This window comes from Marmota monax, unplaced genomic scaffold, assembly GCF_021218885.2.
Source record: "Marmota monax isolate L192 unplaced genomic scaffold, Marmota_monax_Labrador192_F-V1.1 WCK01_AAM20220418_F8-fsc00004, whole genome shotgun sequence".
In the NCBI taxonomy this organism is placed as follows: Eukaryota; Metazoa; Chordata; class Mammalia; order Rodentia; family Sciuridae; genus Marmota; species Marmota monax.
In genome coordinates, this window is record NW_026692881.1 from 9,137,992 (window position 1) to 9,154,623 (window position 16,632).

General features: G+C 35.1%; 1 protein-coding gene across 8 annotated transcripts in view; it reads right to left on the reverse strand.

The window, feature by feature from the left end:
* Cpeb3 (cytoplasmic polyadenylation element binding protein 3) overlaps nt 1–16,632 on the reverse strand; it is a 206,331-nt gene that overhangs the window by 101,143 nt on the left and 88,556 nt on the right. For 6 of the 8 annotated variants that reach the window (XM_058581085.1, XM_058581082.1, XM_058581083.1 and 3 more), the window contains one exon: nt 6,487–6,510. The exons of the other annotated variants lie outside the window; for them this stretch is intronic. In XM_058581085.1, coding sequence (XP_058437068.1) covers nt 6,487–6,510 — 24 coding nt within the window. The remainder of the gene's footprint in view (nt 1–6,486; nt 6,511–16,632) is intronic. 8 annotated transcript variants of the gene reach the window in all.

A 16,632-nucleotide genomic window follows, 5' to 3' on the forward strand; every position in this document is an offset into this window, starting at 1 on the left:
GGGGTTCCTAAGGGTGTAGCTAGTGATAGAACTCCCTTGGGTTAAATATCCAGTACCACACAAAAGAATAAAAACCAGATCTTATCTTGTATTAAAATGTATATCGTATGCACCACAAATCTAATGTGTTTACAAGTGAACTCTTGACATCTTCCCTCAACCTATTCTTTCCCAGTCCAATTTCAATATGTGGCATCATATTTGTCTACAATTGCTCAAGTCAGAACCTCAATTTTTCAGTTTTCTTCTTACTTGTCACATTCATCAAAATGATGTCATCTGTTAAGTACCACTGTTGATTCTATTCTTCAGAATATTTATTTTGTTTACTTCTTTCCAATCACACTGCCATCACTCTATGCTAACTACCATTCTCTCTTGCCTAGACTACTGACATCATCTCCTAAATGGGTAACCCACTTTTCTTCCCACTCCACTCCAAGCAGCAATCAGACTGCTGTTTCAAAAATATAAATCCAATCACTTGACCCTGCTTTAAAGATTTCCTCTTGTACATGGACCAAGCTCAAAATCCTTACCAGAAGCTAAAGTCCAGCAAGATCAAATTCCCTTCCTTCCTCCAAACTCATCTTAAGACACCCTCCTCCCTCATCCACCAAGATTCAGTCATTCTAAAGGAAACCCTTTCTTGCCTCAAGCCTTTAAAAAGAGAAGTCTTAGTGAAATATAATTCACGTGTCATACAATTCACAATTGAAACCACCAGCAGTCACTCTCCATCTTCCCCCAACATCTAGGCAACCAATAATCTCCTTTTTGTCTCCATAGTTTTTCTATTCTAGACATTTCACATAAAAGAAATCACATGATATGTAACCTTTTATGATTTAGCATAAACTTTTCAAGGTTTATCTATGTTGCAGCATGTATCACAACCTTCCCTCAATCCTTTAACACATGCAGTTCCTTCAATCTTTCTCTTTTAAAATACCTATATTATAATGCCTGGAATTTCCTTTAAACATTCCAGGGAAAAAAGGAAGAGCAAAGAGGTGAAAGAAAAATGGGCAAAAATAGTGATAATCATTGAAGCCAAGTGATGGGTACAACAGAGTTCACTAAACTATTCTGTTTGTGTATGTTTGAAATTTTCCATAATAAAAATAAATTTAAGACACACGTCTCTCTATCCTTTGAGTTTCAGTGTAAGTATCACCTCTTCAGACGTAACTTTCCTTACTTAAAGGAATTCCTCCACTCTTTCTTGCCTGGTACTTATCACAACTTTTAAGAATAAAAATACTTGTTTCATTTATTTGTTGATTCTTTCTTTTACTAGAGTGAACACTGAACAAGGCCAGAGACAATGTTTAGAGATTACAGTGTAGGCATGCAAACACTTCATGAATGGACTTTGGGTGGAAGGTCTAGAACTCACCCTTCATTCTTTCTTTTGGCTCTTCCCACAAAAGTGAAAAACTAGTGATCTTATTCCCCTCACTATCTTCTGTGCTCAAAGCTTCCTATTACTAGGATGAGCAGTACCATTTTAAGATATTACAGTCATGAAAAATCAGGAAGCTCTTCAAATTATGTCCATGTTTTACTCCAGAACCATCCATATCTTTAAATAAACAAGCTCAAATAACTGGTTTGAATTTGTAGGATGGCATGTTTGTACCATGGTCTCTTCAGAATAACTGATCATTCCTCCCTTGAGCAGACTTTTGACAGAAAGACTTGACCTCAACTCAGTATACAAGTTTGTTTTATTGTACTTTAGAACTTTAATTATCAATTAAGTCATTAATTAATATCAGTAGATTTTCATGAACTAAGTATATGCAGAAGCACATTTGTAACAAGAACTCTTTATATTTGCTGATGTACATTGTTTCAAAGGATCTTTTAGGGCTAGCGATGTAGTTCAGGGATAAGGTACTTGCTTAGCATGTGTACTCCAGTATTTCAAAAAAATTATATTTTCCTTATTGCTCTATAACTAGGAAATTCCATTCAATATCAGGAGCACTGGTATAGGGCAGGTACACACTTAGCATGCATGAAGCCATGGATTCAGTCCTCAGCACCAAAATAGAAAAAAGAAAAAAATCACTGGCACAGCCAACATGTTCAGTTCACATACATACAGACAAGAGTCATATAGAAATAACAACGACAAAAAATCTCACACAACGTGAAATGAAAAATACAACATATATTAAATGTGTACACAAAGATCTTGGATAACACTACTCAAAAGACTTGTTTCAAATATGGGTTATAATTGTATATGAGAACACATATTAAAGCTTGTTAAAGAAAGAATATTCCTAAAATAAAATGCTGAGATTCGTTGGTGTAACAAAAAGGAATTATCTGCTGGAACAAAATAAAAATGGATATCGATGAGAAAACTAAATAAACACATAAAGCTGATATTAACTTTCACATCTATTCTTCTTCTCTACTACTACTATTTTACCTATATTACTACAAGTATTTGGTGTGCACCCTCAACACTTCCATCCAAGTCTTTAGATGATGCCCAAGTTTCCTGCAGTCACTACTCATATCATGAAACCCTGTTTCAAAAGTCTTCAATGTCCATGTCCAAGAGTCTCATCCTTTGTTTCAAAAACCATTCATCAAGGAAGCATAGACCATTCTCACTGCCAACTTGTCCTCTCCAGCTGGCCCCATGCACACACTCAGGGACATATGCTCCAAGCATCTGGTCATGCCAATCTCACCTCTAAAGCTTTCTTCTCAGTTGAATAACATACTAGAATGCTTGCTTCACATTCCTCTTCCATCATCCAAATAGTTTGTGAAATTCTACCTATTTCAGGAAACTTTTTCCAGGTTTATCAAGTAAGGCGTAAGATTCCAATGGCCTAATTCTTGCTGATAGAACTCAAAACTTTCACATATATTTCCATTACTTTCTATTCCTAAAAGATTTATAAGCACGTGTAACACATAGAATATGAGTTCTAGTCTTAATCATAGGTAGAATGAAGTAACACATCAGCAAGTTTATTTTTATACATTTTTGGTGCAAGTCTAAATGTTAATTGGAAGAAGCTGGGAATAGTGGTGCATGCCTGTAATCCCAGATACTCAGAAGGCTGAGACAGAAGGATAGCAAGTTCAAGGCCAGCCTCAGCAATTTAGAAAGGCCCTTAGCAACTTAGTGAAACCCTGTTTCAAAATAAAAAATAAAAAGAGCCTGGGATGTAGCTCAGTGGTTAAATGCCCCTAGATTCAATCCCTGTTACGAAACAAAACAAAAAAGTTAATTGGAAGAAAGATCAAACATCATTTTAATCCTGATCACTTGAATAAATGAGCATGAGGAAGCCTGTCAGTTCATCAAAATTACACTATGCAGAGTCCACATGAGTATATCTTAGGGAATGGGAATGTTAGAGATGAGGTGTATGTGCTCCATCCCAAGTGGCTACATCATTATATTTAAGGAACATGACTCTTCTTCTTTTTTAGATTTGGGGGTATACTAAGCATGAAACAAACATTCTCACTTTCAAAATTCAGTCTTTCAATGTATCCCCCCTCCTCCTTTCTTTCTGTCTCCATTCCCTGGTTGATCTATAACTATCAAATTTCAGACTTATAGAGAGCAGACATCACATCATTGACATACATAGTATAGTGTTTTGTAAAAATGAAAATATGACATTTGAAAGCAATTAAGTCAAACTTTACAAATACATATGAAGAAGGTAATACAGAAAAAAGAATACCCAGTGGCTCGGGAATTTATTTTGAGACGGGATCTCAAAATAAAAAATAAAAAGGGCTGCAAATGTGGCTCGGTGGTTAAGTGCCTCTAGGTTCAATCCCTGGTACCAAAAAACAAAACAAAACAAAAGTAATTGTTTTCAGGAGCTTAGAAACTACACAATTTTATACTTTATGTGTGTGTATGTGTTGCTGGGGATCAAACCCAGGGCCCTGTACATGTGAAGCAAGCATTCTACCAACTGAGCTATATTCCAGCCCTGATTTTATACTCTTTATGTCTATAATATAATGTGCTATTATTTACAAAAACAAGATAATTATTATTGTGTTTTAGAGAAGGGGTCTTGCTATGTAGCCAAGACTAGCCCCAAATCCTGGGCTCAAGGGAGCCTCCTGTCTCAGCCTCTGGAGTAGATGGGACTACAAGGCATGCCACTGCATCCAGCTAATAAAATAATTTTTAAAAACTTAAGATGCTGGGCTGAGGATATAACTCAGTGATAGAGCACCTGTCTAGCATTCATGAGGCCCTGGGTTCAATCCCCAATACTACTAAATAAATAAATAATAAATATAATTTAAAACTAAAAATATGATGCCAAACTCAGTTCTACATAGATGTAAGCGTGTTTGTTATTTCAAAATAATTCTAATGAATGAGGATTTAATATAGGCTAATATACATAGGGCATAGTGCTAGGCATAAGAGACAACTGTCTATCAAAGAACTTATCTCCAGTTGAACAGTCAGGGCATAGAAAAGAAAAGTGCAAAGCAACAGAAAGAGAGAAAAAACTGTCCTTAAGGCCACTGGCAAAGTTTCCTAGAAAGCGTAAGTCCTGAATTGGGCTTAAACTAGTGAAATAATAGGTTATACAAGTAGATGAGAGTATGCCAGAAAGTAAGAAAACATGGATTGGTCAGGGGAGGAGAAGGAGCTAAAAATGAGAGATAATGAAACAGGGAGGGACCAGATCACGGGAACCCTGAATGAGGAAGAATATGGGTGATATGGACAAAACAGATTAGGCACTAGAAATGGAACAGCAGAAACAAAAGCAGTAGAAAAGAGAAGCACAAGGCTGGAGAAACTAGAGGTGAAATCTTAACAAGATCTGGTGACTGATTAATATGTGAGAAGAGGAGAGGCCAGTCCCTGTTTATTTTCCAAGTGAAATGGTCCATTTCCTATTCCTTCTTAACAGTGATCATTTTTCTAGCATAAAAAAAAGCATAGTACAGAATGATTTTAATAATATCTCTAGCTTTAACTTTTAAAATTTAAAAATAAGAAAAGCAAAAAATTTAATGTTATTAATTTCTACAGTTGAGAAATAACCAAAAGTAGAAATATTTTTCCACATGATGATGTTGAAAAGCAAAGCAATTAGATGGTTCTACCATACATTCAACAAATATTTACCATGGAATAATAATAAAATACTATAAATTTAACATCATTATCTTTTCTTCGAGACAACTATGAAGTCAGAGACAGCCTGATAAATGGTAAACATTTAGCAAATAAAGAATCAAAACACAAATTTCAATCTTGGCTCTGGGTTTTAACTTGAGGTCACACAGCAAGTAAATTACTTCCCCAGCTTCTGCAAATGAGCTCCAAAGCATCTTACATTTATGAAATGTTTTTGATTTATTTTCTTGTCCTTTTTTAAAAACCAGAACTTCATTAATATTCTGAAGTTGGACAAGATTGGTTTTATTACTTCATAATTTACTGATGAAGACACCAGATCTAAGTGATAAGGCAGTGATTACAACGTAGGTGTTTGGCCTGATGTTCTCCTATATTCTTTCCACTACACTAAGCTTTCCCTAGCTACTTCCTAAAATTACTTGAAAAAAAATACAGATATGGAAATGCTTTAGAAAGGCTACAGCATTACACAAATCGAAGTTAAATTGCTTCATTCAGGAATTACCAGGAAAGAACACAGGTTTTATAGGGACTTAAGCCCATTTTGATACACCTCTTTAAGAAAAATAACACAACATTATAGGTAAAGACTTTGAAAGGCACTCACCCCTGCAGATAACAGCCCCTAAAATTTAAGCTTTGGGGTAAATTTGTTCTTGGATGTGGCAAAATAAATAAAAAATAAATAAATAAATCACCAGTTTACCTGAGATCAAAAAACACCTTCTAAAACCCACCCTCTGCCTTTTAAGTAGTATTAAGTAGTTTGAAAATAGAACCAAATTGAGTCAGGCATAGTGGCACACGCCTATAATTTCAGCAACTGAGGCTGAGGCAGGAGAACTGTACATCTGAAGCCAGCTTGGACAAATTAGCGAAACCCTCAGCAACTTAACAAGATCCTATCTCAAAATATACAAAGTACTGGAGATGTAGGTGAGTGGTAAAGCAACCTTGGGTTCAATCCAGTGTACCCCCAACTCAAAAAAGGAACAGAACATAGTGAATACAAGGCAAAAAAATACATATGCTTGGCCTTTTATTTCCTCACATTTATTCACAATAAGCCAGAAAACAAAATTTCCAGGTAGAAAAAATCTTCTCCATACCTTTATTAGGCTTAAAAGAACAAATTACCAAAAAACAGTAAAAGTCATTGTAATGAAAGTAATAAATTAATTACTTTGCTAAAATAATTAAGTTAAAACATCACACCATATAACAATTTTTGTTTTATACACACAGGAATTAAATACACACACACTCATATTTACTCACAATTTGGCAAGCAAAAGATCTCATTAAAAATTTTTTTTTACCTCGTCTCCGCCCATAGCTCCTGGCTGCATGTAAACACAGAAGAAAACCATGGGTATTTGTATCAAAATGGTGAATTTAGAAATTAAAAAATATATATATCTGCACAAACCTCTTTTAAGAATTTTTGGAATTATTAATCTGGAGATACTGTTCAACTTGAGTATAAACATACTATATTTTAAAAAAACTTTTATGTAAGACAAGATAAATCACAATATTAAAGAGAAATTCAACTGGAAGTAGCAGCCACTGGAACAGAAACAATGGGTTTTCAAGTTTCACATGTCTTATAAGGATTTATATTGGGGCTTATTATTTATATCAGATATAGATAAGAGTTTCTTTTTTAAATTTTGATTTGTAAATATTCATTTGCACTTTATATTTCCAACAGACATGACTCAAAGAAAAAAAAATGCCTCTAAATAACTAAAAATTGTGGCATATGGTAGTCTTTCTGAATCTCTTACCACACACACACCCACACCCACACCCACACCCATACTTCATAGATGCCTCTGGAAAATACATTGGAAATTTAAATACAATTGGCTCTTGCTGTATAGAATGTGCTTCTGCAAAATTTTCAGTGAAGTTTCTCCTATTTTCTCCATTAATTTCCATACATATCACAAACGGGAGAAAACATTACCATGTACATCTATAAAACAAACTGAAAAAGTAGGAAGGAATTAAAGAACCGGGTTCATCTCAGGCCTTCATAATAGAGTACTTTGAAGGTTTTCTTTGCCTTCAAAACTGGAGGCCTACAGAATTCATTGTTACAATGCTTAACAGAGCTAGATTAAGGTATCACATATTGCTTAAAGAACTTGTCATCTAAAATGATTTCCAGCAGCACATGGTAGCACACACCTATAATCTCAGCAACTCAGGAGGCTGAGGCAGAAGAATCTCAAATTCAAGGACAGCCTGGGCAACTTAGCAAAACCCTAACCACAAGATGAAGAGGAAGAGGAGGAAGAAGAGGAGGAGGAAGAATGATGAGGAAGAGGAGAGGATGAAGAATTAGTGGCTGTCCCCGGTAATGATGTGTGTGGAGTGTGTGTGTGTGTTCAGGCAACTGTTTGCTAAGAATGTGAATTCAAGTGCAGCTCAATATTAGCTTCAGTATAAAAACTGTATACAGATTTTTGTATAGTGGCTAAGATTCTTTGTAGAGGAAATACATTTTTAAAAATTTAGATTGTAGCTTTTTGAAGGGCTACTACATACAGTTATATTTTGAAGCTTCTGATGTTGAATGTTCCTAAATATTTAATGGTTTCTTTAATTTCTTGTGTATGGTAGCACAGCAAACTGGTAGGAATTAGTAAATTTGGGGGTTTTTAGGATATTGCATTTTGGTTGTTTTTTTTTTTTTTTTTTTTTTAATTGAGGGGCTGGGGCTGTGGTTCAGTGGTAGAGTGCTCTCCTAGCATGTGCGAGGCCCTGGGTTCCATCCTCAGCACCACATAAAAAAATAAGTAAATAAAATAAAGGCATTGTGTCCAACTACACCTAAAAAAAATTGTAGTAAAATCATGTATATTATTTCTATTGTCTTTGTCTTAATACGCTGAATTAGTTTTCCCTTTAAAAAAATTTATGCCCAATAGTTCTTAGATACAGTCGAGTGAGGTAAAATGTTTTAAATTTTGAAATTCAGATCTGGAATTTAATACACTTTAAGAAGTTCATGAACTTTCAAAGAAAGATTATGCTGTGTGCTTGATAGTTATATTCATTTATTAGGTAACTTGTCCCCCACCTGCTCTGGCCTTAGGAAACTTTATGTAGCTAGGATGGTAAATTCTAATATGTAAACATTTAATTTTTTTAAAAAATTAACAAAAAAAAATTAGTTTTTTATTAAGTTCAAGGTAGAATACCCGAGTAGATTTTGAATTATATCTGAAATCTCGGATCTTAAATTTAGAATTCCTGATAACTAGCCTAAGAAGTATTTAAGATGGCTGTGATATTCCCTGACTAATCTAAATTTCACTAGGATTTGTATTTTAGAGGGGATAGCATTTATTTTAGGAATGCTTATTGAGGAGGCAGCAGTTAACTTGCAAATTGATATAAGTTATTAGTGAAAGTTGATCATCTATAGACTAGATATCTACAGAAGTCTTTGTTGACGGTTTGACTATTTTGATTAGCTAAGGTTTTTTTTTTTTTTTTCTTTTCTGTAAAGGATTGAACCCAGGGTCACTTAACCAATGAGTCATGTCCCTAGCCCATTTTTGTTTTGTTTAGAGACAGGGTCTCATTATGTCCTTAGGGTCTTGCTAAATTGCTGAGGTTGGTCTTAAACTTGCAATCCTGCCTCAGTTTTGTGAGTGGCTGGGATTACAGGTGTGCACTACCTTACCTGGCAAGATTCTCACTGATCATAAAATGAAAAGTTGTTTTCAGGTGTTAGGTGACTTAGAACATTAAAATATTTGGGGTAATGTATTTCAGATGCATACCCTGGTGTAGGGCTTCCCATTTCCCTAGCTCTATAGAAATAGTAACTTTGAGCCTATTTTTTCCCATTTGTAATATGGGGTAAATACCTACTTCACAGTGTTTTAATGATGAAAATTTTATAAAGTACTTCAAAATAACACCCAATGCACAGAAAAGATGTTAAACGGAAGTTGTTAAAATCTAAATATAGAAATTTTGTGTTAATTTTTATATTTATAGATTAGACCCCAAAGCTGTCCTATTGGGTTTGTCCCCTATCTTTGGGAGACTGACATTCTGTTGTATGTAGTTTGAGAACACCCATTTGAATCAATAGCAAATCAGGCTTTGAAATGGGTCCTGCCTAGCTCATCTTTGAAATACAAATTTCAGATCTGAGAGACTTAAAAAAAAAAAATGGCTGGGGTGTAAGTCTAGCTCAGTAGGAAACAGTCCCTGAGTTCAATCCCTTTTTTTTTTTTTAAATATTTATTTATTTATTTTTTTTTAGTTTTCGGCGGACACAACATCTTTGTTTGTATGTGGTGCTGAGGATCGAACCCGGGCCGCACGCATGCCAGGCGAGCGTGCTACCGCTTGAGCCACATCCCCAGCCTGAGTTCAATCCCTAGTATAAAAAAAAAATTAAATTTTTCAGAGTAGAAAGACAAATTTAAAACCTCGGATTCTATAAACAACAATTCCATTTAGTCTATTTCTTAAAGCATGACATAAAATTAGCTTACACTGAAAAAGGAGGATAATTTGGAATTAAACTTATAGTGTAAAATAGTAAGCAGTAAAACAACTAATTCTAAAGAAAAAATTCTGATTTTTCAGTCACAAGGTTGAAATACTACTAGGTCAATCTCACTTTCCACTACTTTCTACTTTTTTTCAGACATCATACTTGTCCTCAGCTCCACCCCTTTAATCTCTTCACTTTCCTACTATTCATATTAAGAACAATCATCCAATTCAAGTCCTATTTTTTTCCCTGACTACTCCCATAATACAGCCCTCAAGGGAAAAAAATCTCTTCTGAATTTACAAAGTTATTACTTTTTGCATCATTTACAAAGGAGGTACATTCCAAAAAAATTTAAGGGACTTTTATGCTTTTTATCATTTGGAATCCAAGTTAGCTTCCTAGCTTGAGCCGGAAAAACTTTGCTTCAACTATAATAATAGGAATAAATTAAAATAGACAACACTTAAGAAGAAAAGAAATAATTCTGACATTCTATCATTTGTCTCTTTGTCCCTTCCTCCCATCCCCAATGATGTCATGCTGCCTGACACCCACTGAAAAATCTCTACTGAGCAAATAAAATACTCTGTTCAAAATTACTCACCTCTGTTCTAAACAACAAATTTCCACTTTTTTGTTTGTTTTTTCATCAACTCTGACTTTTGGCCAAATAATCAATGAAAAAGAATCTGATTGCAATACTAAGGTACAAACTGACTCATTGGATCTTAGCATCCTTAAAGGATAAATGAGAATGCTATTCACTCAAGTCTGCAACTGCCAAACATTCATTCTGTTCACTTTGTGTAATACAGAACACAAAGTGAACAGATGCAGACAGGCTTGAGTATGGGAAGGAACATCCTGAATTGGGGAGAGGAAGACCTACCTGGAAGTTTTAACCAAATTTCCTTAAACAGTTCAGGATTTTTACAGGTTTGTATCTTTTCTCATTTCTGAACAAAGACTGTAAACAGCCTGGGACTTTGATATTTAAGGAGGCAGGATGGCATATGGAAAAGACAGTCAATTTATGAACAGCCTAGATTTATTTTCAACCCTCATTGTGGAATTTAATTATGTGATACCTTAGTTCTGATTTGAGTATTTTATTTATGATTGCTGTAGTGATCATTTTTATGGTATGTAGTGCTTTCTACAATACCAGGAACAATAATCATGCATGTTAATATCATTAATGCATCACACAACTTTATAAGTATCCTTATTAACCTTTTTTTCAGATTAAGAAAATGGGACAGAGAAAGGTTAAATATCTTTTCAAAATCATATAGGTAGAAGTAAGGGATCTGGAATAAGAAGCTTAGCAGTATGACCCAGAGTCCACACTTTTTTATAGTATTAAATTACAGGGGGCAAGGTTCATATCTTGTATTCCTTTTATGTCCTCTAATAAACCTGTCAGAAAGGTCTACTCCAAGTTGGTACCCAACAAATACCCTGTTAGTTGAGTGTACAATCCAGGGAGGGAGTAATACTTGAGGTAACAGACTTTCGAATGTAGGCCAACTCTGATGATAGTTTAAAATTTGATAAAGTTGCTCAGATTTAAGATCATCTGCAAATAGTCCAGTTAGATCAAACTCTTCCCTTAGAAAATAAACACCAAAGAAAGAAACATGGAGGTACAAAAAGCAGTGCTTTCCCTTGGAAATAAGTATTATTTTAAAATAAGAGAGACCAGTGGCTGGGTGCAGTGGTACATGCCTATAATTCCAGCGGTTTGGGAGGCTGACCACGGGAGGACTGCAAGTTCAAAGCCAGCCTCAGCAATTTAGCAAGGCCCTAAGCAACTCAGCGAGACCCTGTCTTGAAATAAAACACAAAAAAGGGTTGGGAATGTGGCTCAATGGTTGAGTGCTTGCCTTGAATGCACAAGGCCCTGGGTTCTAATCATCTATACCAAAAAATCCATACTTTACATTAGGGTTCACTCTTGGTAATTGGGTTTCAACAAATGCATCCATCATCATAGTACAATATAGAGAAGTTTCACTATCTTAAATAGCCTCTGTGTTGCTGTGCACTGTGGTGTATACCTGTAATCCCAGCTAAGAGGATCAGAAGTTCAAGCATAGCCTGGGCAAGTTAGCAAGACTCTATTTCAAAATATAAAATAAAAATGGCTGGAGGCAGGTAGCTCAGAGGTAGAACACTCCTGATTCCAACCTCCAATACCACAAGAAGAAGAAAGAAAAAGTCCTCTATGTTCCCCCCATCCCTTAGCTTCTAGCAGCAACTGATATTGTCTCCATAGTTTTGCCTTTTCCAGAATGCCATACAGTTGGAATCATACAGTATGGAGCCTTTTCAGATTGGCTTCTTTCACTGAATAATATGCACTTAAGGTTCCTCTGTATTTGATAACTCATTTCTTTTTAGCACTGAATAACATTCTGTTATCTAGATTAATCATAGTTTATTTTTCCATTGACCTACTAAAAGACATCTTGGTTGCCTCCAAGATTTGGAAATTATGAAAACAAGATTTTTATCTTAATTTAACTAATTATTTTCTGTCAGTTCTAGGGATTGAATCCAGGGGCTAGACAAATGCTCTACCACTGAGCTACATCCCCAGCCCAAATTTGGCAATTATGAATAAAACTGCTATGAATATCCATGTGCAGGTTTTAGTTGGATGTGTTTTCAACTCCTTTGTATGAAGACCAAACAGTGCACCTGCTGGATCTAATAGTAAATGCATGTTTAATTTTTTAGGGAACTGCCAAACTGCTAACCTAGTTTATAAACCAAAATTCATTCTTCTGTTACATGGATTCATCTGAATTTGCCAAAGTCTAAGCAAAAAAAAAAAATCATACACATATCCTACCACAGAGATTCAAAAAATGAGAAAGAAAAGACAGAGAGGGGGAAGGAGAAAGGAAAAGGAAAGGTATGGTTAGGCAGACAGACACAATCACTTTATTATGGATCCTAATAGTTTTTAAAAACTTGAGCAGAACACCTGGAATGCTGTGCCTGATGAAAAGACCTTACTTAAAGTAAGTTCCTTCCATTTCCTCTTTGATTCTTGATTTTAGCCCAATAATTCTCAAACCAGGCAAATTATAATTGAGAAGATCAATTTCTCCATAAACAACATAAATATAACAGGTAAAAATGATGCTTACAAGGATGTAATACATTTTTACCTGCTATATCCATATAAATTATTTGGACACTTAAATTTTTCTTTCCCTTTCATTTTCTCTTTGCTTCTTAGTGATTTTTCTTAGGAAAAATCTCCTTACCATTTCATTTGCAAACCTAAAAAGTAACACTAATAATCAACAAGCATAATACTGAAATATAAAGTATAGAGACTGAGATACTTTATAAGGAACAAGGAATCCTTTAAAGTAAAATATCTTCAATCTTGGGGCATGCTGCTGAAAAAACAGAAAATAATCTACTAATAATTGATTATGCTCCAGGTACTGTGTTTAATATGTCTCATCTCATTCCCAAAACGACTATCATTACAAGAGAAAAAAAAAAAGAGAGTAAGAAAAGTCCTAAGAATTCTAATTACATAACAGAGTATTTTGTGTTTTATCTGACTGATCTGTCCAAATCAGGTCTGTAGCTGCCTGTTGCAGAGGTATGCATGAAAATATCTAGCAGCTTTTTTCAACAAACCATCATATCTGAACCACTAATCCAAAATCTCATCAGGTATCTTCAAACTTTATACAAATATCAATTTCTAACTAGTCAGGACAGCCAATACTAGCCAATTAGAAATTTATGAACCCCAAAACAATATAGGGAATTATACAGAGAGAAGAGTAGGTGAGCAAAATGGATGATGGTGTGTTCAGGAGGCAATACAGAACCAAATGTTGGGCCTCTCAGTCAAGTTCCTTAACTCTTCCCCATCAACAAAACCCCTTTCAAGTGGGAAGAAGAGTTCCTTCATGGAGGAAAAACCTGGGAATTTGGGAAAGGCTCCAGCAGCATGGAGAAGCTACTCATTCCCTCCCTCCCTGCACGGCCCCTCAAAACCAGCTTTTTCCTCTGTCTTGAACTTGAAAAAATTTTAGGGAACAATAAAAACAGACTACACCTTGAGGGAAGGAAAGAATACAAGAATGCACAGTATTGCATTTCTACTTGGTTTCCTCATGCTCAGACAGACAGTAGCAGAAGGTGGAGGCCACTGGATGTCTCAAGAGGTTACTACTTCTAATTCTGGTCCTTCCCATCCACCCTTCACCTATCCTCCATATAACCACCTTTCATTCCAAACCAATTAAATTACTCTCTTGCCAGATATGATGATACAGTGAAAAGCATTACATACTTAATCTTAGCATTTGTAAAGAAGTTAATGTGTCCATTTACAAAAAAAAAAAAAAAAAAAAAAAGACACAGGCAATGTGCCCTGAGATCACTTAGCAAATAGGTAATAGATTCAAGATTTAAACGCAGGCTCTCTCCTTACTTTATTATTTCCTTTGCTGAAAAAAAAAGGTTTTTAATCTGAATCCATCCCATTTATTGATTCTTGATTTTACTTCTTGTGCTTTAGGAGTCTGGTTAAGGAAGTCAGATCCTAGGCCAACATGATGAAGATTTGGGCCTATTTTTTCTTCTATTGGGCACAGGTCTCTGTTCTAGTGCTGAAGTCTTTGATCCACTTTTAGTTGATTTTTTGAAAACTGAGAGAGAGAGATGTTTAATTTCATTTTGCTACATATGGATTTCCAGTTTTGCCAGCACCATTTGTTAGATCCCCATCTTTTCTCCAGTGAATGTTTTTGGCACCTTTGTCTAGTATGATATAACTGTATTTATGTGGGTTTGTCTCTGTGTCCCCTATTCTGTACCATTGGTCTAGAAGTCTATTTTGGTGCCAATACCATGCCATTTTTATTATTATAGTTCTGTAGTACTGTTTAAGGTCTAAGGTATTGTGATGCCTCCTGCTTCACTTTTCTTGCTAAGGATCGCTTTGGCTATTCTGGGTCTCTTATTTTTCCAAATAAATTTCATGATTTTCTATTTCTATGAAGAATTTCATTGGAATCTTAATAGGAATTGCATTAAATCTGTATAACACTTTTGGTAGTATGGCCATTTTGACAATATTAATTGTGCCTATCCAGGAGTATAGGAGATCTCTCCATCTTTTTGAAGTTTCCTTCAATTTCTTTCTTTAGTGTTCTGCAGTTTTCATTGTAGAGGTCTTTCACCTCTTTTGTTAGACTGATTCCCAGGTTTGTTTGTTGTTGTTTTTTTAGGCTATTGTGAATGCAGCAGTTTTCCTAATTTATCTTTCAGTGGATTCACTGCTGATGAATAGAAATGCATTTGATTTATGGGTGATTTTATATCCTGCTACTTTGCTGAATTCATTTATTAATTCTAGAAGTTTTCTGGTGGAATTTTTTGGATCTTCTAGATATAGAATCATGTCATCAGCAAATAGTGATAGTTTCAGTTCTTCTTTACCTATCTGTATCCTTTTAATTTCTTTCTTTCATCAAATTGCTCTGGCTAAAGTTTCAAGAATGATGTTGAATAGAAGTGGTGAAAGAGGACAACCTTGTCTTGTTCCAGTTTTTAGCAGGAATGCTTTCAATTTTTCTCCATTTAGAATGATGCTGAACTAGGGTTTAGCATATATAGCTTTTACAATGTTGAGGTATGTTCCTACTATCCCTAGTTTTTCTAGTATTTTGAACGTGAAGGTGTGCTGTATTTTGTCAAATGCTTTGTCTGCATCTATTGGGATGATCATATGATTCTTGTTTTTAAGTCTATTAATATGATATATTAGGTTTATTGATTTCCATATGTTGAACCAACCCTGCATCCCTGGAATAAATCCCACTTGATCGTGGTGCATAATCTTTTTAATATGTTTTTGTATGCGATTTGCCAGAATTTTATTGAGAATTTTTGCACCTATGTTCATCAGGGATATTGGTCTGAAGTTTTCTTTCCTTGATGTGTCTTTGTCTGATTTTGGTATCAGGGAGATATTAGTCTCTAGGATATATAAAGAACTCAAAAAAGTTAACACCAAAAAAACAAATAACCCAATCCAAAATGGACTAAGGAACTGAACAGACACTTCACAGAAGAAGAAATACAATTGATCAACAAATATATGAAAAAGTGTCCAACTATCTAGCAATTAGAGAAATACAAATCAAAACTACTCTAAGACCTCATCTCACTCCTGTCAGAATGGCAAACATTAAGAATACAGGCAACAATAAATGTTGGCGAGGATGTAGTGAAAAAGGTACACTCCTACATTGCTGGTGGGAATGCAAATTGGTGCAACCACTATGGAAAGCAGGATGGAGATTCCTCAGAAAACTGGGAAGTGAACCACCATTTGACCCAGCTATCTCACTCCTTGGTTTATCCCCAAAGGACTTAAAATCAGCAGACTATAGGGACACAGCCACATCAATGTTTACAGCACCTCAATTCACAATAGCTAGACTATGGAGCCAACCTAGGTGTCCCTCAATAGATGAATGGATAAAGAAAATGTGATATATTATATATTTAATGGAATATTACTCAGCTTTAAAGAAGAGTAAAATTATGGCATTTGGTTGGAGTTGGAGAATATCATGCTAAGTGAAATAAGCTAATACCACAAAACCAAAGGCTGAATGTTTTCTCTAATATGCAGATACTAATTCATAATAAGGCAGTGGACACTAGGGAAGAATAGTGTTACCTTAGATTAGGTAGAGGGAAGTGATGGGAGGGAAGTGGAGGGGATGAGGGGATAGGAAAGATAGTAGAATGAAACAGACATTATTGTATGTATATATGTGACTGCATGACCAATATGATTCTGCAACACTCAGAAAAATGAGAAATTATATCCCATCTATGAATATCAAAGTGCATAAATGCATTCTCCTGTCATATATAACTA